At 40.0% G+C, this 25,728-nt stretch overlaps 1 protein-coding gene across 1 annotated transcript in view; it reads left to right on the forward strand.

The window, feature by feature from the left end:
• CHD6 (chromodomain helicase DNA binding protein 6) overlaps positions 1-25,728 on the forward strand; it is a 96,867-nt gene that overhangs the window by 16,895 nt on the left and 54,244 nt on the right. The window contains exons 7-13 of the mRNA XM_008054734.1: positions 4,455-4,650; positions 18,445-18,609; positions 19,861-20,040; positions 21,362-21,472; positions 23,202-23,404; positions 24,106-24,305; positions 25,029-25,188. Coding sequence (XP_008052925.1) covers positions 4,455-4,650; positions 18,445-18,609; positions 19,861-20,040; positions 21,362-21,472; positions 23,202-23,404; positions 24,106-24,305; positions 25,029-25,188 — 1,215 coding nt within the window. The remainder of the gene's footprint in view (positions 1-4,454; positions 4,651-18,444; positions 18,610-19,860; positions 20,041-21,361; positions 21,473-23,201; positions 23,405-24,105; positions 24,306-25,028; positions 25,189-25,728) is intronic.

Genomic DNA, 25,728 nt, shown 5'->3' on the forward strand with positions numbered 1-25,728 from the left:
ACTTCAAAAGTACCACTACTTCCTCTGTTTTTAAACTCTTTGCATCCCTGCTTTCAGTAATACCTAGTGCCACCAGTGTCTTATCCAGATCTTCAGGTGTTCTGAAGTATTAAATAATGTTGTATCTTATTTGAGATTCTACTTTCTTCAAATCACATATCACTTTCCCTTGCAAAATTTTGTCCTTTCTGTCCTGTTTGTGAATTTGTTTGGGAGAGAGGATTATGTGTTTAAATTTTTTTTTTTAATTATTTTACTATGAATTTATTGGAGGTTTGGGGATAACAAAGAATTAAATTTGCATGTTAATTTATAATCTTTAACTGATTTCTTTGATTTTTTTTTTCTGTTTTAGTCTTCAATTCTGTAATTTTGATAAATGGCATATAATAGAAGTTTTGATTTTCTTTTCTTTCCAAATATCTACATTTCCTATACTAAAATATTTCATCTTTTCTACCATTTGCGTAAAATACTATTCATGAAATATACTGAGATATATATGCTGGGTGTATGTCTAGTCTTTCTTTTCTATTCTTTTGATCAGTACTATTATTCCTTTGCTCATGTATTATTCCAGATGAACTTCAGAATTATTCTTTTACCCTATCTCTGACTGCTTCAGGCCCCCCTGACTTCAGAAAAATGTATGTGTATGTATTTATATGTATACATATAAAAACATTTGCATATCTATATATACATATGTTGGGATTTTTATTGGCTTTTGTATCTTAAGTGGAATAGGAATGACATCTTTGAAAAAATAAGGAACATGGTATTCACTGCACTTCTCAGGTCTTCTATATATACCTTGTCTCAGTAAATATTTATGCAGTGTCTGCCTTATGTTAGAACCTCTGTAGGTGTTACAGACCTACAGAGCAAAGCATAGCCCCTTACTGTTATGTTAACAGTCTTTCATATTTGTTTTTGATTTTTTCTTTACTTTTTTTTTTTTTTTTTTTCGAGTTGAAGTCTCACTCCATTGCCCCGGCTGGAGTGCAGTGGTACGCTCACGGCCACCCCAGCATTAACCTACTGGACTCAGGCAATCTATCCATCTCAGTCTTCCAAATAGCCGGAGCTACAGGCATGTGCTACCACACCCAGCTAATTTTTTCATTTATTGTAGAGATGAGCTCTTGCCAAGTTGCCCAGGCTGTTCTTGAACCTGTGGGCTCAGGCAGTCCCCTCACCTTGGCTTCCCAAAGTGCTGGGTTTACAGGCTTCAGCCACCGCGCCTGGCTGGGATTTTTTTTTTTTTGACTCTTCACCTTCAGTCCTTTTAAGGTTAGCATTTCTTGTGTCAAAAACATGTCACTTCTCCCCCTTCCCTTGGCCAGTTACAAAGAAGATTTTCCAGAGTGCCACTTGCTTCTCACTGATATTTGACAGTGACTCAATTATAGTTTGATGAACCATATCAACTCCTAGGGATTTTGTTCAAAATACAGTTGTTGCAGAGAGTTCATTGCTCTGCTGATGTTTCGTTTGGAAAATTTTATGATGTCTGATTTCTTCATTCAGACTTACTAGCCTTCAAGGTTTTCTTTGTTCTTGAACCTCTTTGCCTCTCCAACTGTCAGTTTGGTTTTGCCCCTGTTTAATTTCATGCCAGAATCACATACAGGAATGAAGGCATAGCCAGAGGATCTGACGGGGTCAGGGAGTAGGGAATGATTTAAAGGAGCTCAAATTATTGATTTCTGTGTGTGTGTATGTGTGTTCTTTGAGAGCACCCTCTCAAAACTAAACAGGTGATAGAAATGAGAATTATTGTCCCTACCATCCTGCACAAATTCTAAGAGTATTGTTAAATCCTAATGGGCAAAACGCTGATTAATTTTATGGGAATTTTTTTTTCCCTAGGTGATGGCTAAGCTATATCATTACTATTTATTGATTTCTCCTCCCCCTTAAGGGTTATACTAGTTCCCAGCATCACTCTGATTCATGGTTATCTAGCCCCTCACTTGTCAAAGAGCATAGAATTCTCTGTCCTGCAGCATTAGTCATTCATATGTGTGATAGTGGGCATGGAGGTAGCAGGAGCTGTTGTTTAATTAAATCTCAACCCTGTTTTGTGATTCCAAATCCTGTGCTTCTTCTGTTGCATCGCCTGCATAGCTAAACTTCTGTGAATAACCTGTTATAGATCCTCAGAGAATTGATTTATCAAAATCATTTTGATACCTAGGTATAGTTCCTGCTTCCACTTTCTGTTAGAATTACAAGTTTCCAGAGTTTACTAGTGTCTCTTATGTTTCTTTAATTTCTTTTGAGTGTTTCGTAAAACCTTTCTGTCCTGCTGCATTGAAATGTAGGGCATGGTGATTTTGAAAGCCATAAGTCAGATGGATTTGGGGTCAACTCGCTGAGGTGACTGAGCAAGATATTTTGCTTGTATAGTTTTTTGTTTTGTTTTTAGGTTTCCTCAAGTGTACAATAAGGATGATAATAGAAACTACCTCATAGGATTATTGTGAGAATTAAATACAGTGATGCATATGAAGCATATACCACAATGTCTGGCACAGAACTGACACTTAAGAACTTGCTGCTGGCCGGGCACGGTGGTTCAAGCCTGTAATCCCAGCACTTCGGGAGGCCGAGGCGAGAGGATTGAGAGCCCAGGGGTTTGAGACCAGCCTGGGCAACTTGGCAAGACCTCATCTCTACAATAAATCAGAAAATTAGCTTGACATGGTAGCAACTGCTTATAGTTCCAGCTACTTAGAAGGCTGAGGTGGAAGGATCATCTGAGCTCAGCAGGTCGAGGCTGCAGTGACTGTGAGCGTGCCACTGCACTTCAGCCTGGAAGACAGAATGAGACTCCAACTCAAAAATAAAAAAACAAACTTACTGCTAATGTTATTATTGTGATTGTTATGAATATGATAATTATATTTATAGAATTCTGACCCTTAACCTTTATCTTAGGATACAAAATCTTTTTGCTTTGCCTTAATGACAATTCTATCACCACCACCCATTTCATTTGCTACTGTATTATACAATAAATTAGAAGAAACAAATGAGATCTATACTTTTAATTCCAGGTGTGGTTGCATTGTAGTTTTATAAAAGGAAGATAGTATTTTCAAGCATATTTTCCTGTACATATTCCTCATAAGTGTGAGTTGGTCAGATTTCTTCATGTGTATTTCTTGGGATGCTTTCTTTACGTAGCTTTTCCTTTTCTTCAAGGAAGTCAGGATCATATCATGAAATTTAATTTTCTAAAGCCACCTCCACACAGGGTTATTTACTCCTAGAACATCTGTCCTTTTTCACCTGCCAGTTAGTCATCTAAGTTTAGAGATCTGATTTTTTAAATTCTGGGCTACTGACAAGATTTTTTCCAGGATTCGTGGTCTTGGCCATATTTTTACAATTAGGATGATTTAATCCTTTTCTTACAAGGTTCCTATTACTTCTACTTTACCCAACATGAAGTACTCTCTCTCTTGTTAATTCATTTGTTGTTGAGTAAATAAGAAAAGATTATGGCTCCTAGCAGTTGTGCAGACTACTGTTGTATCTTACTTCTGTGTTAATTACATGACTTCTGTCATAAAGGCCCCCTCCTGTGTGTTTTCTCTCTGGATAGACAGTATCAACATGTGCACATAACAGTTGCATTTCTTACTCTATTTCCTTTTACTCTTACCTCTACTGTGCATCCCACCCTGTTTCTTAACTTTCCACACAGTATATGCCTTCTTACTGCTGTTCATCTTTAGTTTCTTACTTTGTTTTTCTCTAAATATTCTTCAGTTCTCCTCTACCCCCCATATACAACACCCAAAAACCTTCCCTCTGATGTATCTCTACTTGCTTGACTATACACTGCCCAGAAGTTCTCGGTTTCAGCTGTAAACTTGGCGGCTTTGCTCTGAACCTCTAAAACTTTGAGGAACTTGTTAGGCTAGAAATGACTAGCTTAGGCATAAAAGGACTGCCTGGCAGTGTAGTCAGTCTTCTTGCCATTTCCAGTTTAACCTAAACCAGCTGGAAACTGATGTGAACTCTGAGTCCTTGTTATGAACACTACTCAAAGTAGATGGTTGAGGCTTTTATTTGTTTTTCCTGGTCTTATGATTAGTGCAAGTATAAAGTGGAAAATACTTGAATAAGTTACTTGGGGGAGTGGGGATCAGTATTTTATGTTTTATTTGCTCTAGTCCTTAGTTTGCAACTGGTTTATTTATTTGTATATTTATTTATTTATTTATTGTTTTGTTTTGAGAGAGGGGACATTTTGCAATGCAGTTTTAAGTGTCTGCCCTGCTGTATATGTAGGAGGTGGGATTCCTTCTAGACTGCAGTCATTTGGTCCAAATTGAGAAGTGAGAGATTTAAGGCCATCAGTCAACAGCTTCCTGCATTGTGTGCTGTTCTCCTGAAGTCATGATTAACACCTGGGCTTTCGTTCATTTGGGTCCCCTCAGATACACCTATGAGCGAATTGATGGGCGAGTACGGGGAAACCTGCGCCAGGCAGCCATCGACCGATTCTGTAAGCCAGACTCAGACCGCTTTGTCTTTCTTCTGTGCACCAGAGCAGGAGGCCTGGGGATCAATCTCACAGCTGCTGATACCTGCATCATATTTGATTCTGACTGGAACCCACAAAATGACCTGCAGGTAACCATTAGGATGATTGCTCTTTACCTTAGCTGCCCTTGAATCCCAGAATATCATGACAGGGCCTGGCTTGGCTATAGAGCATCTGCTCTGCTTCATGCTATGGTGTCAGTTGGATGAAAGACTTAGGGCCTTGGTCAGGGCGTGAGAGCAAATGAAAAGTCAATGTTGACCCTTCCTACTAATCAGAGAGTGATTCTTTTCTTTAAATCAGATGATGTTTCACAGTAGTGCCTGTAAATATAGAACTACTACTACTTACTGTTATCAGACATAAAGATATGAATCTTGATTAATTCTTTAATTCTTGATGTATAAATTGAGCATTTTCACTCTGTCAGATATGCATACATAATGTACAGTAAATGAGTTAACCCAAAGTCACTGGAAAGTTTCATGGTATGGCAGGGGCAGCGGGACACCCTCACTAGTCCTTTGCTCTTCATGTAATGCAGTACATTCAAGTTTAATATGTCCACTTAAATGGCTTTGTGGATTCTGTTTTTCAGTTTTAACCAAACTGAATAACAGGTGACTTTAAAAGATTACTGCATAGTGGGAAACTGCCAGGAGAAGGGGGGTGGGATTGACAGTTGAGGGAAATGACTGGGGGCGGGGGACACACCTCATCAACAAGGGTACCTGCATAATGAACATTTGTATGCCTAACAATGAATTGTACCCCACATCTTTAAAATAAAAAAGAAAATAAGTAAATAAAAATAAAAGATTGCTGCAAAGATTAGAGTTAACACAAGGGTATCCAAAAAAATGCGGAATTTATTTATTAAAAATTGTGTGTTTTTTCTTACGTATTTAAACTTGTCACCTGCAAAGTACTCTTCATTTTTTTGTAATACTCCTATCAAGACTCCTTTTCCACTGCTCAAAACTGTTTTTGAACTTGTCAATTTTGATGCCTTTTAGTGCTTTTGCCATTTGCTTGTTTTACCTCTTCCACATCGGCAAAACATTTCCTTTTGAGGACTTTTTTCATCCTGGAAAGCAAACAAAAGTCACTCAGGGAGATCGGGTGAACAGGAAGGGTGGGACATAGGGATCATGCCATTTTTGGTCAAAAACTACTGAACACCTAGCACGGTGTTGGCAGGTGCACTCCTATATCACCCATCGTGAAATGGGCAAATGTGTTGGGAAAAAAATCTCCAAAAAAAATTCACTGAAGCTAAACACAGTCTCCCAAAACAATGCTAGCTGGTACACTGATGCCAGTGGATTCCTAGAACACTTACCCAGCAGGGGGAATCTGTACTACAAGGGTACCACCCTCTAAAAAATAAATTTTTTTTTTTTAAGAGGGGGGTTGTACATTTCAAAAAGCAAGTATAAATGAACAAAAAATGGTAGTGCCTGGTTTGGAGTTCTTCATCAACTCTGTTTCAAAGTAAAAACAACAGCATTCTAAGCAGAGTTTCTAAGTAAACTTTTGTTTAAAGAGAGCAGTATACTAGTTGAAACTAAGTACATTAATTTATTAAATTAGTGACAGCTAAAATCAAGGAAAATATCATGCTAAATCATCATAAAGCAAACTTTGTTCAACATACAACTTCAGAGGAAACCATTGCTATAAATAGCTCACCATCAATTCTTTCTACTGGTGGAGGGGCATTTGGATCAAAGACAAATTGCTAGATACAATGAATAACTGCTTTTTAAAGGAGTAGCATGTACTCAACACTGAAGTAATAGTAAGCAAAATCTAATATTTGATCAGCTCACTATCGGGAACCTAATTAGGATGATATTGGGTAAAAAACTACTGCCTTTTGGCCCACTTTGTTTTTTAAAATAGTATTATTGGAATACAGCCGCTCTATTTGTATATGTATTATCTATTGCTGCTTTCATGTTACAGTGACAGAGTTGAGTGGTTGCAGCAGAGACCTCATAGTCAACAAAACCTAAAATATATACTATCAAGCCCTTTATAGATGTTTTGCAGCCCCCATACAGATGATTTCTTAAAGTCCTTGACAGCTATAAAGTTATCTGCTCCTTTGTGGTGCTCACTTGACTGTGAGACATGGTACCTGGGAGAATTATAGTACAGGAAACCAAAGTTGAGTGGCCAATTTGCAGCCATGTTAGCTGAGCATGCCTGAAGGGATATTTAGGAGAGAAAATGGAAGTATGGGGGTAACATTTGGAAACAGGTCATGGCCAGAGGCACAGATTTTGGAATCACCATGCTTCACCTATCTGAAGTCTGAACATTGCCAGTTGAATAGGTGCAACGCCAGAATTTGGAAAAAGCAGGAATGAAAATATGCAAACCTAATGGAGAATGTAAAGTCATTTGAGGTGGACTGATTTGTGTGTGTAGGGTAGGGCTGGCTGTCCAGAGTGAGGACGTGGGGAGAATGGAGAAAGCTTTGGAGTATCTATTTCTAATGTCCACTGTTGAGGAGCTGGCAAGAGATGAATTAAGGAATAGCAGTGATATCCAAACTGAAGTTGGATAGTGTGAATCTTTTAGTCTGCTGAGTCAGATTCTGAACTTCCTCTAATGTTCAACCTGAATGAAGAAATAAAGACAGGCCCTATGGATGATCCAGGGTGGGAGCTCATGCAGAGCATGTAGCAAAATGTTACTGAGTGAAGGAATTAAAGTTTTATAACACAGCAGGAGTCATCCTTTATTTTTTAAAATATCTGACCAGACTGGGTATAAATGAAAGAACCAGGAAATGTAGAGTAATTTTTAGTCAAGGAACCAGATAAATGTTTATTGGAGAGTGTATTGGTGGACTGTAAAGAAGATACAATACAAAGAGGAAGGTCCAAGTTCTGTGTCTTCCTCAGAGACGAAGTGAGGTGCTTGCTTGCTTTCTGTGATGGGGAAGAGAGAAAGATGGCTTCTTGAAAGGCCAGAGAGCTGAGATTGCTCACAGAATGATGCATACTCACATCCAGCCACACACACACACACACACACACACACATTTCCATTCCCTGTGGAATCTGCCTTTGTACCCAAGTGCTAAATATAAAATATTTACTCCAGAGAGAGTCAGGAGACAAAGGCTCTGAGATCATCACTTCCTTCCCAAATTCTACTTCTACCCCTTTCCAGAAAAGTGAATGCACAAATTCATTAGGATCCAGGATAGGAATTGGCTACTACTTAGGAGTTTAAAAAGAGATGTAATTAATACTGAATAATCTTAACAATATTATTGTTTTATCTGGATTAACAAAGGGAAATAAAGTTTTAGATCCCTTAATGGGGAGATCATACCTAGAGATATCAGGTAAATGCCACATCCTCTCTCAAACCTTGAATATGTCTTTGTTAGCACCAATGTGTAAAAAATTTAAGGCGATCAATTCACCTTTTCTCACCTTCAGTAGCAACAAGTGTTGTCTAGGTTTCCTGTTAACACCTGAGTTTAAGAAATGGCAAAGGATAATGACAGTAGCCTGAGAAAGGAAAAAGAGTAATGAAAAACTGTTTTATTTTCTTCTTTCTAATTAGGAGGAGGACAGTATTGCTGCTAGCCCTGAGGGCAGAGGCAGGCCTCTAGGGTACAGCATGGTATAATGCCCCTCTTAGAGACTACAAGTATCCTCCTCTTCCATTGCTCCATGATACCTCTGCTTCTTATTCTCTGGAAGGCTTTTTGCACCTGCAGGCAAGAGTTCCTTAGGACTGAACAGGGTTTGTAACAGTGGTAGGGCTATACATTGCTACCTGTTGCTGGAGTCCCTAAAGGCAGAATTCAGAAAACATGGGAGCACATGTTCTGACCGAGAGCATAACCACAGGATAATGAAGCTTCTGCATGCCTGCGGGATTTTGGAAGGGGGGAGGGAATCCAGCCTGAGGAGCCAGGACCCTTTCCACAATCATGGATGGAAACAGGGCTGTAGGAGCCTGCCACTGCTCTGGGTAGGAGAGTTGCTGGGCCTCTATGCCACTTCTCTGCTGCTTGCATCCCCTGTTTATTGACAATATGCATGCCTGGAGTTTGGAGAACTGACTTGTTGAGCTTACTTTTCTTGGCTATAAGAAAGTAAGACTTTTTAAATGCATGTGTAAATGCTGCATTGTGTAATCCATTTATTCAGTGAATATTTATTGAACACCAGAACATTTATCAGCTATTATTTAAAGTACTGGAGACACACCAGTGAGCCTGAAAAACCATTTCATTTTAGTGAGTTAGGCAGACAATAAATGAGGAAAAATAAACAAGATAATTACAGATAGTAATTCTTATCACAAAGAAAATAAAATGATGGGAGTTGAGCGCCCTGATTTAGATAGAGTCGTCTAGGAAGTCTTAAGATGACATCTGAGCCCAAATTAAGAAAAGGGTCTTAAATTGTGAGACAAGGAAGAATGTGCGAGACAGAGAGGAGAAAGTGCATGACCATGTAGAGTAAAAATGAGCATAGGTGGAACACTTGAATATAGGATGAGACAGGCACTTACTTTTTACACAGCACCAGTCACAAATAGAATAAGTCAAATTTCTTTTGAGTACTCCCCTGCCTCTCTTTCAGCATCTTCTCTTTTTAGCTCTCTTTCTGTTGTCCAGAATCACCCCTTTCCCATGCTGTGAATTCATATCTCCATCCTGTTCTCAACCAGCTCTTGACTGACTTATTTAATAAATATTATTGAGCTCTAGACACCATGCAGGCCCTGGGGAAACAAAGTTACTCAAGACTTGGTTGGTCTGATGAACTGAATCACAAAATAGAAATCGAGTGCAGTGGGAAGATGCGTGGGCTATTTCCCAAAGACATTTTCATTTTAACAGGAGATGATACCATTCCCATAAAATAAATCTGGAGCTGAAAATTGCAGTTTCAGCCATAGGCCTTCAAAGAAGATTGATGAAGGAGGGCAACTTCTAGTGCTCCGCAATTCATACTGCATAGATAGCCCTTGGTTCCTCTTCTTCATGAGGAGGCAACCTATAGATGCAGACTTTTAGAGTGTTAGGAGGAAGGTAAAATCCGTGGACTTGAAATAAAGTACTTGTGTATAGAGCATGGACTGGGAAACTCTAGCAGCATGCCAAAAGTGGTTGAGTTTCAGTGTGAGTATAGATTTTTTAAAACTTCTCTGATTATGCACATTTTCATTAAGGAGCAAGCACTTAAAAGTACTAAAGAAAATACACTTTAAAATTGTAGTAGTGGAAAAGTAGTGTGAGGTCAAAAGAGGAAGCAACATTGTGGGGTTTTCTTTTTGGTAACACCCATTTAATTTTCGCACGATTATAAAGATGTGGTATAAAGTTTTGCCAAGTTCTGGACTTGGTACTGGCAATAGTAAATTCAAGACCAGAATTATTTTGAAATCCACACTATTTGGACAACTAAGCAATGCTCCCTTTCTTCCCATTGCAGATACACTAGGGTCATAGGATCTGTTGGTGAGGTGATTTTTTTTTTTTTTTTTTTTGGAGTTGGAGTCTCACTCTGTCGCCCAGGCTGGAGTGCAGTGGCACACTCGCAACCACCACAGCCTCAACCTGCTGGGTTCAGGCGATCCTTCTGCCTCAGCCTTCAAAGTAGCTGGAACTGCAGGCATGTGCCACCACGCCCAGCTTATTTTTTTATTTATTGTAGAGTTGAGGTCTCACCAAATTGCCTCAGCTGGTCTTGAACCCCTGGGCTCAGGCAGTCCTCTCGCCTCTGCCTCCCAAAGTCCTGGAATTACAGGCTTTAGCCACTGCGTCCAGCCTGTACCTGTTATTGTTGTTGTTTTAATTGGCTGAATATCATTACTTGTGTCTCTTTGGTCTCTATACACCTCAAATGTATTAAAAAGTAAAGAACAAACTATGAGCCTACAAATCACGCAGGGGAGCATTAGATCTCTATAATATTCTCAGGAGGCTGAGGGATATTATAGCACCACTGCCCCCTAATTGAGTTTTACTCCAAACGTGTCCATGTTTATACCTCTTCTGATATATCTCCTATGGACTTCATCTCAGTTGCTGCCCTAGTTCTGAATGTTTCTTTCTTTACCTCATTTGTGTGTATGTGTGTGTGCGCGTGTGTGCGGGTGCGCTATTAGGAAAATAAGTCATAATTTGAGATTTGACTATAAAATGGTGAGTCTCTTAAATGTGGCAAGATTCTTCCTGTTGTCCTTCAGGTAAGTCATCTTAGGAGAGTGCATATTTACTTCCTGGTGTAGTTAAGCTGCTTGCAGCCCCAGCTCTCTCAAGCAGGGGTTTGTTTTTCTCAGTTAACAAGAAGTCTGGAGGCGGGCAGTTCAAGACTAGTGAGGTGGCTTCAGAGTTTCATCAGAGGCTCAGGTTCCTTTTGTATTTCTACTCCACCATCCTCAGTGTGTGTGATTTACATCTTCTTGGTTCCACCCCCTATAGGGAAAATAAGGAAAGCATACATTTGGCACATATCACCAGTGCCAAATGTTTTTACAGGAAAGCATATAGTTGGCACATATTACCAGTAAACTCTGCTGCACTTCATTGTCCAGGACAGTGTTACCTCACCAACCCTCAGGGGCTGGAAGTGGTTTCAGTTGAGTATGTTGCTGCCCCATACACGGCAATGAACAGGAGACAGAGGTAGATGCCATATAGGCAGCTAGCAGTGTCTGCAGTGTTCCCCCTTCAGACCTTTGCTCAGAAGTTTTCAACTCCCCCTTCTAATGTGCATGTAACACCACATGAGCCAGGAAAATAAATCAATGCCCGTGCTTAATGGCCACATATTGTTACTGCCTCAGATGTCCCATAAACCATATGATCACTTCCTTTATTTGCCAGAATTATCCATCAAATCTTTTCCCAGAAATAGAGATTTGCTATTATTAATGATACTGAAAGGAGGTCCAGAAACTAATTGTAATAGTCAAAGACTGCACAACTCAATTGTCCAGCAATAGAAGACTGAATAAACTTTAGTATGTTCAGTGTTGAAAAAAGAATGAGGAATAACTCTATATCCTGCTATAGTATCATCCCTTGGATATATTGTGAGTAGGGGAAAAAATAAGGTGGAAAAAGAATGTACAGTATGCTAGCATTTATCTAAAAAGGTGTGTGTCTTTGTATCTGTCTGTCTGTCTCTTCCCCTTCCCCACCAAGGGTAAAACAAAAAAAACTTGGTTTCCAAATGATTCCCTTTAGAGGGAGCTAGGGAACAGGTTAGAAGTAACAGGAATCAAAGCTAGTTTTTCCAAATATGCCATTCTGTGATTTTGACTTTGGAACCATTTAAAGTAGTTTACATCATTATAAAACAAAATTAATTTTTTTAACTTTTGAAAATGTTGTAAAAATAGTAGAGTGTTCCAATATAGCCTTCGTCCAACTTCCCTTAGTGTTAACATCTTATTTAACCATAGCATAATTATTGAAACCAGGAAATTAACATTGTACCAATACTCTTAACTAATCTGTAGACCTTATTGCCAATACTCTTAACTAATCTGTAGACCTTATTGGTACTCCTTCAGTTTCCTACAAATACTTTTTCTAGTCCAGGATCCCTCCAGGATCTCTCTTTCTATTTAGAGGTCAGGGACTCCCAAGCCCCCTGCACTCTGTAACAGCTCCTTTGTTCTGCTTTATCTCTCATGACCTTGACACTTTTGAAGGATACTGACCAACTGTTTTGTAGTCTTAATTTGTGTTTTCCTGATGTTTTCTTATTATTAAATTTGAGATTCTGCATTTGGGGCAGTGGTATCATAAAAGTAATGTTATGTCTTACTGCATTATCTGGGTTATATGATGTCTATATGTCTTATTACTTGTGATGTAACCTAGACACTTGGTTAATGCGCTGTCTGCCAGGTTCTCCACTGTAAAATATTTTTACTCCTAAAAATTATTATCTGTGAGTAGATATTTGAGACTCTATAAATACCCTGTCTCTCATACTTTTATCCATTAATTGTAGCATCCATCAGTGGTTCTTGACTTCAGTAATTATTACCATGGTGTTTGGCGAGTAGTAATCTTCTATTTTTGTCATTCCTTCTACATTTAATAGGAATTCTACTGTAAATAACAGTTGGCCTTTATCTCCCATTTCTATCAGTATAAATGGATATTTATTTCATTTTAAAATTCATTGTTCGCATTATTTTGTTTTCAAGTTGTACATATTTGACCATTGGTAGTTCCTTCAAGTTGGCTTCTGTATCCTTTTGACATGCTCTCCTCATTTTTTGAGCACTTGCTTACATTTTGGCACCACAAGATGTTCCAAGTCTATGCTGCATTTATCCTGCCACAGTCTTGGAATTGACCATATCTCCAAGGACCCCTGGTTCCTTTTATTTGAGAATGGCATTTAGAAACCAAGGTCTGGCTACTAGATATGCCCACTGCTACTGGAGTGTTATTGCTTTTAGACCTTCTGTGTACATGGAATTAAGAAATAGATGTATGTATACTAACACAAGCACTCACACCACACATCTGGATTTATTCTGTGTATTTTCATCCATAGTAAGATTTCTGATTACAGTGCAGCACCAACGTCTTCTCTTTCTTATTCATAACTTCTTTCTCTGGCATAATGAAACCTGGATCTCATCATCATATTACAGTATATTTGTTTATTTATTCAGTCCTAGTATTTACATCAAATAGTTTTAGAATTGCTAAACCCAATAAATTTACCAGAATATAACATTGGTGTAAGTTGCTTATTTTCTTCTTCACTCCCTTCAGTGTGGTTAAGTTAATGGGGGGGGTAAAGTCAATACCTAAAATCAAAAAGTGAAATGAAAAATTAAATCTAGCTGTATATCAAGGAAACAGCATAACTCCCAGAAAGGGATTATTTCAAGAGTCTGTAGTTAATATTTTTGTACCTTTTTTTTTGATGTGATTAAATTTTGCAACTCTACTATACCCTTTTTCCAAACTGTGTTTACATTTTGCCTTATTTCACTTTATCATTTGTACCCTTTTTTACCCTCTTTTTTGTTCTCTCTTTCTTCTCAGTACATACATAGACACACACACACATACCATTTTTTATCTGAACCATTTGAGAGTAAGTTGCATTTGTCTCCTATATACTTTAGTGTGTGTTTCCCGAGTGCAAGCAAGGACTTTCTCTTGTATAACCACAGTTCATTTCCCAGAATCAGGAAATAAAAATATTGTTCTCCAATCCACAGTCCATATTCAAGTTTAATCATTTCTTTCAACACCTTTCATAGGTACCATTTCCCCCGTTCAGGATCCAGTCCAGAATCACCCATTACATTTGTCATGTCTCTTAGTCTCCTTTAATCTGGATCAGTTCCCTGATATTTCTTTTTCTTTCATGACCTTAAGTCATTGAAAAGTGCCGTCCAGTTGTTTTGTAGATTATCCCACAATTTGGATTTGTCTGTATTTCCTCAGGATTGGATTTAGGTTTCATAAGTACTACTAGAGAATTGATTCATCCTTCTCAGTATAGCACATTAGAGTAATATGATGCCCATATGTCTGATGATGGCAACTTTGATCACTTAGTTAAGTGCTTTCTGTCAGATTTCCATACTAAAAGTTTCACTTAAATGAAGTATTTGTCGGATTTCTCCACGGCAAGTTTTATTTTTCGCTTCTAAACTAATAAGTGATTTTGGAGAAATACATTGAGACTGTACTTTTTCCGTATCAAAGTTTTGCCACTGGTTTTAGCTTTCATGGATTATTTATGCCTGAATCAGGTATCAGAATGATGGTTACAAAGTGGTGATTTTCTGTGTCTACTGTCTATTCTTTTCTAACTCTGTCTACTGTCTACTCTTTTCTAACTCTGTCTACTCTTTCTAACTGTCAACTCTGCATTTGTTAGTTAGCATTCTACTATAAAGAAGGGTTTTCCCTTTTTCTCCCATTTATTTATGTCATGGACTCATGGGTTCTTTTTTATTCAGTGGGTTATAATCTTTCTTTTTATGTTCATATAGTCCTAAATAGAGCTATAAGCAGTATTCTGATATTTCTCTATCATTCTTTGAATACTTCCTTATATCTGTGCAAAAATATTTTTCAGGCTCATTCTGTACTTTCTCCATCCCAGCCCTACCTACAGTTAGCCATTTCTCTAACACACATCCTTGGTTCTGTCTTAGAGAGAATGGTATTCAGAAGTCAAGATCCAGGAGACAGGTATGTTTATTGCTACTGGGATGAAATTGCTTCTAGGCCTTCTCATTGGGCACCATTAGAATACACACACACGCACACACACACACACACACACAGACTATAAATATGAATATATCTATAAATATATACATTCATATGTATATACATAAACATATAAGCATGTATACCCATATCTATTTCTATGTATGTATACTAGAAAGTTTATTCTAGCTTCCCCCTCTTCCATAATTATAACTTCCTTCTCCAACAGTGGAAACTCTTACTCCTGCTACCTCAGTATACTTACACATTCGCTCAATTCTAGATTAAACAGAAAGTAATTTTAGAATAGTTAGCCCTGCAACTGCAGGAAAAAAAATCTATTTTCAAGTGTATATTTAAAACACTGTAATACAAATGTACATAGTGGGATATAACTCTTAAATAGTAGGAGAAAACAAAAATCTTACATTGTTTTTTGTAATTATGTTATAAGTGAATTGTAATGGTATTGTTTTTCTGAGAATACTATATTATGGCACAAATCAAATGAGTAAAGATATTGGTGTGGTTAAGAATTAAGTTTTTCAACATGGTTAAAGAAATAGAGGTTTGAGTTTGATGAAGTTAAAATCCCACAGTCATAATTTGAATTAGAAATATTAGTATGACCTCATGATGTATTTTATCTTCTATATGTACATGACTTTATACACTATACACACACGGGCATTTCCTATACTTGCCCACTGAAAAGGCCTGGAAACCATGACCAACCTAGTAGCAGTGAACACACCTAGAGCATCCAGATTGTTGCTCCTAAATATAATTTTCCTACTCCTGCCTGTGGCTGGGTTATTTCTTAGCCACTTGCCCTGCAGCCTCGTCAGAGAGGAAAAATGAGCTTTTCCCATGCCATGAAGACCTCTGCTCTGGTCCTGCTGATGGCCCTTCTGTACACAGAGAGCTTAGGGTTTGTGCTGCTGCCAGTGCTTGGTGACCCACACATAAGCTCCTGCCAGCCAGCCCACGTGATATTCCTCAACAGGGTCTCTGTCTTCTAGGAAGTGACCACCATTGTTGAGTATGAGAAAAAGCAGAGAACAAGTTCTCCTTCCCTCCCACCCCATGAGCAACTTAGTAAATTAGGATATGCAAATTTGGGGCACCAAAATGAACTCCAGGCTTTTTTTGTTTGTTTGTTTTTTTGAGTAATACTTATTGCGTTGCCTAATCTGGAGTGCAGTGGCATACAACCGCAGCCTCAACCTGCTAGCCTTCCACCTCAGCCTTCCAAGTGTCTAGTACCACAGGTGTGTTCTACCATGCCCAGCTAATTTTTTGATTTATTGTAGAGACGAAGTCTCGCCAAGTTGACCAGACTGGTCTCAAACTTCTGGACTCAGGTAATCCTCTCGCCTCTGCCTCCCAAAGTGCTGGGATTACAGGGGTGAGCCACCACGCCTGGCTCCAAGCTTTCTTAGTGGGCCAAGTGGCAGGCAGTATCTGGGCCCAGGCCAGAGAACTCCTGCTCAACCTGGGGTTTGTCTTCCTCTGTGCCCTGCTGTGATGGCCATTTCCTATATCCCCTTCTCAGGTGGTCTTTCCTCTGCCCCAGTACTTAGTGGACTTCTTAGTCTTTGGACCACTTTAGTTATCACTGAATTATAGAAATTCTAGTGTGGTTTTCAGCCGTGTAGTTCGGTAAAGGATATGGGAAGGGTAAGGATGGGGGCTTTTATGTCTGGGAACTCCAGATGAGTTCCTAGTGGGCAAACTTAGAATCCCTAGCTTGGACTCACCCCCTACCTTGCACTGGGCCCAGTGCCTTCAGACCCACACTCACACAGCCTAGCCTTAGAACCAGGAGTCCTAATGCTTGCTATTCTGGACTTCAGAATCAAGACTATGGGGCAGGCACAGGAGTTTGAGGCTCCAGTCCTATTCTACTACTAACTCACCAAGGAGCCAAATCCCTCACCTCTCTGGGTCACCTATGTCCAACACAAGGAAGGACCACAGGTGTCAGTGGTACCTACAGGTCTTTCACACGTGGCATGGCCATCCTTCCCTCTCTGTGTCAATAATTACCCCTCTGCTTATTTACTCAGGGGATGGGTGGGGGGAATGATGTCTCACTAAAACAAAGGAGGACTCCTTGAAAAAAATACCTGAATCCAGGTCTGGACAGGAAATATGCAAGAGGAGTGTAGCTCATGTTGAAGACAAAGGAGCTATCAAAAGAATGCTGATGTTTGATACAACAGACAAACATAAGTGCACATATATTCTTATCTAATTCTGTATCCATCTATACATGTATGTGTGTATACACACATGCACACCTAAATGTGAGTTCATACCAATACCTTGAAGTCCGTTCTAACACCACAGAGTTTACTCTATGCTTCCTTTCCATGTTTGACTGCATCATGTTGAAAGAACTCGAGAGCCAACATGAAGAGGCTCCCATGAGCCAAATGTGAACAGCAATGAGAATAATAACTGCAGTGCAGTGAAACGTGGCACATCTATTTAAATGCATGTTTCCATTGTGTTCCTTAAACTAATAATAAAAGTCTTCATTTGGAAACTGATTAAATAAAGAGAAAGAATCAAACATTTAGCTTGCCTTTTCTGTATGAACTGTATACCAGAGTAACCAAAAAATTGATGAGAGAAACTGTAATTCCTAATGAAGTAATGGAATAGACAATGATCATCAATTCAGAAGAAAGACAACCAGATACTGTATTGCCTCTTGAAGTACACTCAAATACTAATTTTTGAAATATTCTTTCCAAAAATTAAATCTTAACATGATTGAGTCTCGATATATAACTTCCCATTTAGGGAAGATAACAGGGAATAGACATACCTGTTCAATGACACAGCAGGAATATAGTTGGCAAAATGTAGACTCGGAAACTATAGGACAGATACCTGGTCTCTAACAAATAAATTGCATTTGAAAAAAGATTGAAGGCAGGGAGTATTTATAGAGTAAAAGAGGCTTGAAACATCAACTGATTGCAATGCATGGGCCTTATTTGGCTCTTCATCCAAACAAGCATACTTAATTCTGAGATAAGCAGGGAAATTGGAACATTGACTCGATAGTTGGAACTAATAATTAATTTTTTAAAGTGTTGCAATGGTAATGATATGATTGTCTTACAGGGTGAAACAGTATGATGCCTAAGATTTATTTCTTAAGTCTTGTAGGATAGGGGTGTGATAGAAATAAACAAGATTGTCCATAAGAGGCCATTATGCTTTTCTCTATTTTTGTCTATGATTGAAAGTTTGTGTGGTAAAATTTTTAAAAAATGGTCTTACCAGCTCTGAGATATTTTCCAAGAGAGCAGGACAGTGTCTTGAGAATTAGTGCCACTTTACAGGTTGCCTGTGCACGGACCACAGCTGTGGAGGGTGGGACACCACGTCCTTCTCTCTGCTTTTACCCTGGTACACGGTAGTCAGTAAACAGGGGAAGAAATGAATGATCCCAAAGATGTCAGCTAATATTTCGGTGAGTTCTCTTCTGAAATCAGTCCCATGACTAATAGCTGAAAACTGGCCATTCACAGCACATGATATTTAAACACTTCCCTATTCCCAGGGCTGCTGCCATTATATATAGTGACATGATGTGTGTGATCTTCCGTCTTTCCAGGCTCAGGCCCGATGTCACCGCATAGGCCAGAGCAAAGCTGTGAAAGTGTATCGCCTCATCACTCGAAACTCCTACGAGCGAGAGATGTTTGACAAAGCCAGCTTAAAGCTGGGGCTGGACAAGGCTGTTCTTCAGGACATCAACCGAAAGGGCGGCACCAATGGGGTGAGTTTTTTGGGACTGTTCTGGAGCCTTATACAGCATTTGTCAAACAGCCTGGGCCTCTCATAGCTGTTTCACTATATTGAGTCAGCCCACACATCTTTGTTGGATAATTTCCTGCGGTCAAGGATGATTAAGGGTCAGGTCTCTGCATCTTCTAGATGGATAAAGAAAATCCATAGGAGCAGTTATTTGGTAGGATTGCCCAGCGTGGTATAACATTTCAGTAAACAGAATTTTTAATCTTGCCCATGAAAAGCTAGTAGATCCTAAGCTGCATGTGTTACCAAGCCTCTCATACTCCAGACTTTGAGCCTGAAGAATATAACCGGACCAATTGTATCTGTGTCCCCAAGGCTCCTAACAGCGCTCAGCTTATTAAAGACATTCAGTGCTTGACGGTCAGTGAATAAGTGAATGAATAAATTAGTAGATTGAAATGTGGCAGTTAAAATATTTCTCCCTCTGGGGGCATGAAAACTGCAGCTAAGATTCTTAACTTATAGGCAAACAAAACAGAATATCTCCTTAATCTCTGGGTCCAGGGCATCAAAGATTGGGAATTAAAACCTTCTAAATGAGTTAGTTGTCTTTAGTCCAGATGTTCTGTGTCCTCTTAACTATGCATATGTTGCTAAGTATAATACTTCAAGTTACTTGTGCTGGGAGTCATGGGATTCCCTCTTGCAGTTGATATAAAGAGAACCAGATTCTTAATTAGAACCAGGAAAGGGTGTTTTGAACCCCATTTCCTGTTTTCATCAAGAGTTGAAAAGATCACATTTAGCATGGGATCTTTTTTTTTAGTGAAAAAATGACATCATTTCTAATACTAATGTATGCATTTATTTAATAATGAATAAATCATTATTCTTCAACTCATTTGGTGTAACTGGAAGTTTTTAAGCTACAAGCTCAAACTAAAATATTAAAATGTCAAAAATATCCTCTTCATTGGTACATAATTTTAATAGCTTGTGACATTTGATAATAACCAATGTCCTGAAGAATGTTAGGGCCATTAGATCATGTGCTGGGCTTTATTCCAAAGCTCACTATAGAGGATTGCTGTCTGCCTCCCCAGAGTACATTATCCGGGTTTTCATTTTCTGAAGTTTTTTGCCCGTGTCCTTTGTTCTTATAACATGTGTAGTTAGTGGAGGAACGGTGTGCTGAATCACAAAGGCCAGATTTGAGGCTGTTTTTCTCCTGTACATTTTCCACTTTGTGAGTAGCCTTTGGTGACCTGTCCAGGTACAGCAGCTCTCAAAAATGGAGGTGGAGGATTTGCTTCGGAAAGGTGCTTATGGAGCCTTAATGGACGAAGAAGATGAAGGCTCCAAGTTCTGTGAAGAAGACATAGACCAGATTCTGCAGAGGAGAACCCATACCATCACCATCCAGACTGAGGGGAAAGGGTCCACTTTTGCCAAGGTATAGGACCTTCTCTCCACAATTATTGGGAATGGGAAGGAAAAGAAAATTGTTTATTCTCTGAAACCCACTAGCAAAGCTTCTGTTTCTCTGTATGTAGATCCTTGAAATAGTCTGGCTACACATTTAGTCTGTGTGACTTTCTGGAGATGTAGGTCCTTATCTTCAGATAAGAGAGTCTGAATTAGGGAGTCAGGGGCTATAGAAAGAAAAGACCATTCATAACCTTTGGTAGCTGATCTTTAGCAGGCAGGATAGATAGTTGAGTTTTCAATTTACTCTTTTGCGAGACCTGCTCTAAAACCTTCGACTGAGTGTCTTGACTCCCTTGTAGATTACTCCTTGATCCCTGTCAGAGAGGGGAATCTCCAGTTCCCAAACTCAAGCAAGTGTTTTGTTGATTTCATGGGAAAGAGATTTTTACCTAAGATTCCCAGCTTTTAGTGGCCTTTTTCCTCTGCTCTTCAGGTCACTGGATTTAGAACTTAGCAGATCATTCTCAAGTTTTCCTAGCCATTGCTAACTTCTGTATGAGCTTTGTAACCTATTTGATTAAATCTGGTGACTCATGGAACTTTTTCAGTAAGATGTTCTGTGTTTTTTAGAAAGTATATGGGTGGTCCATCACTTGTCTGTACGCCTCATACTGCCCAGCCCAGTGCCTTTTCTGTAACAGATACTTGGTAACTCTTGAACTGAAAGAAAAGTTAGATCTAGAAAAGTTTAAAAATTAACCCTTACATAGGAACACCAAGTAGCACATTGCCATTGTCTTCCACAGTTTGCTACCTGTTTCCAAGTTTAAGCTCCAAAAACTGATCCATTAGGTAGCAATTATAATTACCTCACCCAATCCTTATTTGTTTGTTTGTTTGTCTGTCTATTTGGAGTCAGGATCTCACTCTGTCGCCCAAGCACGATCATGACTCACTGCAGCCTCAGCTTCCTGGGCTCAAGCTATCCTATCACCTCATCCTCCTGAGTAGCTGAGACTACAGGCATGTGGCATCATGCCAGGCTAAGTTTTTCATTTTTTTGTAGCAACAAGTTCTCACTATGTTGTCTAGGCTGGTCTCGAACTTCTAGGCTTTATCAGTTCCCCCACCATAGCCTCATGAAGTGATGGTATTACAAGCGTGAACCACCCATTTTTAAAATAAAAGAAAAAAAGAATAACTTTTACATTTTTACACTCATTTTGGAATGTTAAGGTTTTGGTTTTGAACACGGATAGGTAGTATACTTAAGTTTCTGTCATATTTGAAATTACACCGGTATTTTTTAATTTGTGCTTTGAGTTTGTTGACCCTTTTCTTCACAGGCTAGCTTTGTGGCATCAGGAAACAGGACAGATATTTCCTTAGATGATCCTAACTTTTGGCAGAAATGGGCTAAAATAGCTGAATTAGACACCGAAGCAAAGAATGAAAAGGTACAGTGTAACAATATTTTATTCCATTGAATATTTTACCAGTGTCTTACATGTCAATAAATGACAGTTCAAGTCATTATTTTCTCCCGAGGCTTGGTTCTTAAGTGAGATAATATTTGTTATGCACTTAAAACATGTCTGCACATAGACAACACTTGGTAAATGTTAACTGTTACAATTTTAAAGTGATCTAATGGAATATTCAGTCTCCTGGGCACCAAGGAAATTAGACTAAGGCAATTAGAACTGGAATTGGCCAAACAGGTCAAGTTTAGCCCTCTGTCTCCAGCCAGCATTCCATTTCTGGCATGTGACTCTTTTACTTCTCTTTTAACACTTTCTTTGGAAAAAACTTCACCTCTGATAAATAATAGGAAGAGGGAAAAAGCATGACAAAGAAAGGTTTTTCTTTACCTGTGTTCTTTAAGTTTCTCAAGTTTTTCTATTCCTGAACATGGCAAAGAAAATGGGCTTTGGAATGAAACCAGAGTACACTTTTAGGTGAGGTGCTTGACCTTACTGAGAACAGCGAGAAAAGGAGGTGGTGAAGCCCACACTGCAGAGTTGTGGGGTAACACTTGTGAATATAACTGGCACTGGTGCCCAACCCACTGTGAAGCACCCCTTAAATGTTAGTTTTCTTTCCTCCGTCTCTGGCCCCATCACCTCACCTCAGGATGAGTGTCTTCTCAGGTGAATGTTGAACTTTCATGGACCTACAAACCCAGGAGATAACCCCTGCTTGTAGCCAGCTAATTCAGTAACCAGTACCCAGCCAGAACTATTCCTCTGTAAGACCGCCAGAGGTTGCTTAATCCAGCCTTTTTTCTCCTATAAATAGAAATGTTGATTTTTCTCTTTTAAGAAAAAGATTCTGCTGTCCCTTTAGTAACCTGTTTTAAGTGTTTTACAGTGTCACAATTAAGAAGTTACTGTGTGTGCAGGACAGTAGGTACAAGAGGGGGAAGAAAGTGCTCTTGCAGTCAGAAGCAGTTGGAGCCTTCCAAGATGGGAATCATGGTGATCAAAGCAGGGATGACACTGGAAGTTTGTGATTTGGGCTATGTAGAGGAGTGTTCAGGATTTTAGCCTAGCTTTGGGAAAAGGTATGGGGGAAGGAGTGAGAAGCAGAAAGCCGTGGAAACCAGAGAAGATGCAGTGTGGCCAGGTGAGCCATCAGAATGAGAAGGTTACTGAACTGGGGATTGTATTTTTGTCAAAAGACAAAAGGTTAGTAGATAGAACCAGTAGAAAGCAGATAATGAAGCAGCAGGAATACGTGTTTGTCTTCAGAAAGTTGCTGAGCAGATGGAATTCTCTGGCTTGTCCTGTCTCCAGAGTGTAGACTGCTCACTGCATACTGAACAGAACACCTGGGGCTCACCACTCCAGTCTTTCTTGGCAAGAACAGACTGCCACTCTGGGCACTAGGGGGGCCATGCCTTCCTGTACCCCTGGTAGAATGACTGCAGACACAGCAGTTGGTGGCCGACAGCACTAGGAGTCAGGGAACACGCCAACTTGAGCAAGTTCCAGAGAATCCCCTCTGCTTGTTTGATCATTATGGGGACAGCAGGTGTGCAGGGAAGAGCCTTTCCTACTGGAGGATGAGACAGGGGCGTGTTCTCTCCCAAATGTGTCCTGGAGAACTACATCTGGATATGTTTGTGTATTGTGATGGGAGTAGAGAGAAGAGGGCTTTCTCCCCAGCAGTTCTCTCCATTTCTAGGAAAGCTTAGTGATCGACCGACCTCGCGTGAGAAAGCAGACCAAACACTACAACTCATTTGAGGAGGACGAACTCATGGAGTTTTCAGAGTTAGACAGTGACTCAGATGAAAGGCCCACACGATCCAGGCGCCTCAGTGACAAAGCCAGGCGCTACCTCCGCGCCGAGTGCTTCCGGGTAGAGAAGAATCTGCTCATCTTTGGGTGTGTATTGGCTCTGCTTGGCTTTGCTGTTGTTGTTTTCCCTGTTTATCAGTCCCTGAGATTTGTCCAGGACGTCTCTCCAATTACCTCTGGAATTATGGGGCTGATAAGTATCTGTTAGAGCAAGAAAGAACTATGCTTCTACCCTGAATCCCCCTCAGTCATTGTATGCTCTGTAGCCATAGTGTAGACGTGCCATGATTTTCTCATATACTTGTTACAGCAAATCTCTGTTATTAATTTGCTGCCTGGTACTGATTTCCTGCTTCCCTTCACCCCCCAAGGACATACAAGGAGTCAGTGCAACAGATGTTATAGTCAAGGCATGATTCATGCAGGACTCCAGCTCTGGTAGAAATAGAAGGTTCAGCTTCTGTGAACTCGCCATTGCTTTTGAATACTGCATCTGGACTCTGTTTTGAAATTTAAATTTACTTCCTTCTCTGAGTATTTGGTCCCTCCCTTCTTAATATTCTAGCAGCCATATGAAGCTCTCAGTGTCCCATGTCCAGGTCACCTTAGTGGCATTTGGTGTTTGAAGGTCAAGCAGTCCTCAAAGACCTTTCTGGATAAAGTCCTCAGGGTGATTACTAGACCTTACAGATAACAAGAAGCATGCTTGACTCTTGTTTGTCCTGTTGTGGGGAGGGTGTGTGCATGGCCCTTCCTCCCACCAATGCCCTTCTGTATTTCCACATCAGCTGGGGCCGGTGGAAGGACATCCTGACTCATGGGCGATTCAAGTGGCATCTGAACGAGAAGGACATGGAGATGATTTGCCGTGCCCTGCTGGTGTACTGTGTCAAGCATTATAAGGGGGATGAGAAGATCAAGAGTTTCATTTGGGAATTGATTACACCTACCAAAGATGGGCAGGCCCAAACCCTCCAGAACCACTCAGGTGAGAAGTGGCAAGGCCATGCTTCAGAAGCACAGACTCCCACTCACTTTCATTCACTCTTCCTGTGTGGGGCTATGTTGCTGTGCTCTAGGGGTTCTTCTCTTTATTAGACGTATTTCAGAATGTTACTTGTGGGAATGAATGCTGATACTTTCAGTTCTATCTCAGAATCCTCCAGTATTAACCTTTGATGTTTTGTTTAAGTACAATTGGGCCCTTTTGAAGCTTCCCACATGCTAGTCCTGCACACTAACCTGAGTCTCAGTGGGTTCCTCTCCTGAATTGTAGACTCAGACCTTGTGCTCTGTGACTTACCTTTTGTTTTTCACTATTCTGTCCATACCTTTTCTTGTGCTGTCCTTCTCCTTTCCTGTGCCTTAGTCAAAGCTACCCTTCCGGTTCCAGGTCAAGGGTTCCTTTTATCTCAGCTAGGTTATAAGTTCCCAAAGGGCACAGTTTATGTTACACCTTTCTTAATCCTAACAGGATACCTGGTAACAGGATACTTACTGAATGACTAAATGGTCCTGGAGTTTACTAAGTAGGGGTCCAGGCACATTGCTTCACTCATCACTACCTGTGGGCTGAGCCATGGGGTCTGTTATCCGGGACTCAGCATGCATGGCCTGGCTGCCTCTTTACAACCCCAGCCCAGCTCTGTTCTAAAACCCATGCTAAGTCCCATTGACTCATCCTCTTGCTCAACACTGTCTTCTGTTTCAGGCTTGTCTGCCCCGGTCCCCAGAGGGAGAAAAGGGAAGAAGACAAAGAACCAGCTATTACTCCCAGAGCTAAAGAATGCAGACTGGCTGGCTACCTGCAACCCTGAGGTGGTCTTGCATGATGATGGCTACAAGAAACACCTCAAACAGCACTGCAACAAGTGAGTGTGCCCCCTCCCATCCCCTGGTAGCAGCTCTTCCCAGACTTCTGGACTCCTAGGATCCCTACAGGGAGATCTTTTCATGCTTCTGTACTACCTACCATGCAAGGTCTAGAAAGACAGGATATATGATTTATGGTCTAAACACGGTCAGAAATCATTCACATTAAAGCTCCTCTAACTCCTTTAGCAATATCCCTTCTCTCCTATAGAACCTGGCATCTCTGCCAATGCATTGTATACCCCTGAGGATTTTTCTAATCTGATTCTCAAAAGCCAGTCAGGACACCCTCCACCCCTGAAGTCGGAACAGTAGCCACTAGTGTCAGACCGCCTATGCCAAGTTGCTTTCCTCTCCAATATGCTGTTGCTATTAATAGCTTTAGTTATTTGATAGGCATGCATTTGAGATAGTATTTTTATAACTGTAGGCTAACAACTAGGGTAGGGGTGGGAAGGCACCAGAAAACAGTGATTGAAGATGAAATTCTGGGCCAGATGCAGTGGTGCACACCTGTAATCCCAGCACTTTAGGAGGCT

The sequence above is a fragment of the Carlito syrichta genome, unplaced genomic scaffold (assembly GCF_000164805.1).
Source record: "Carlito syrichta isolate Samal-C Ts95f unplaced genomic scaffold, Tarsius_syrichta-2.0.1 Scaffold300491, whole genome shotgun sequence".
NCBI classification, from domain to species: domain Eukaryota; kingdom Metazoa; phylum Chordata; class Mammalia; order Primates; family Tarsiidae; genus Carlito; species Carlito syrichta.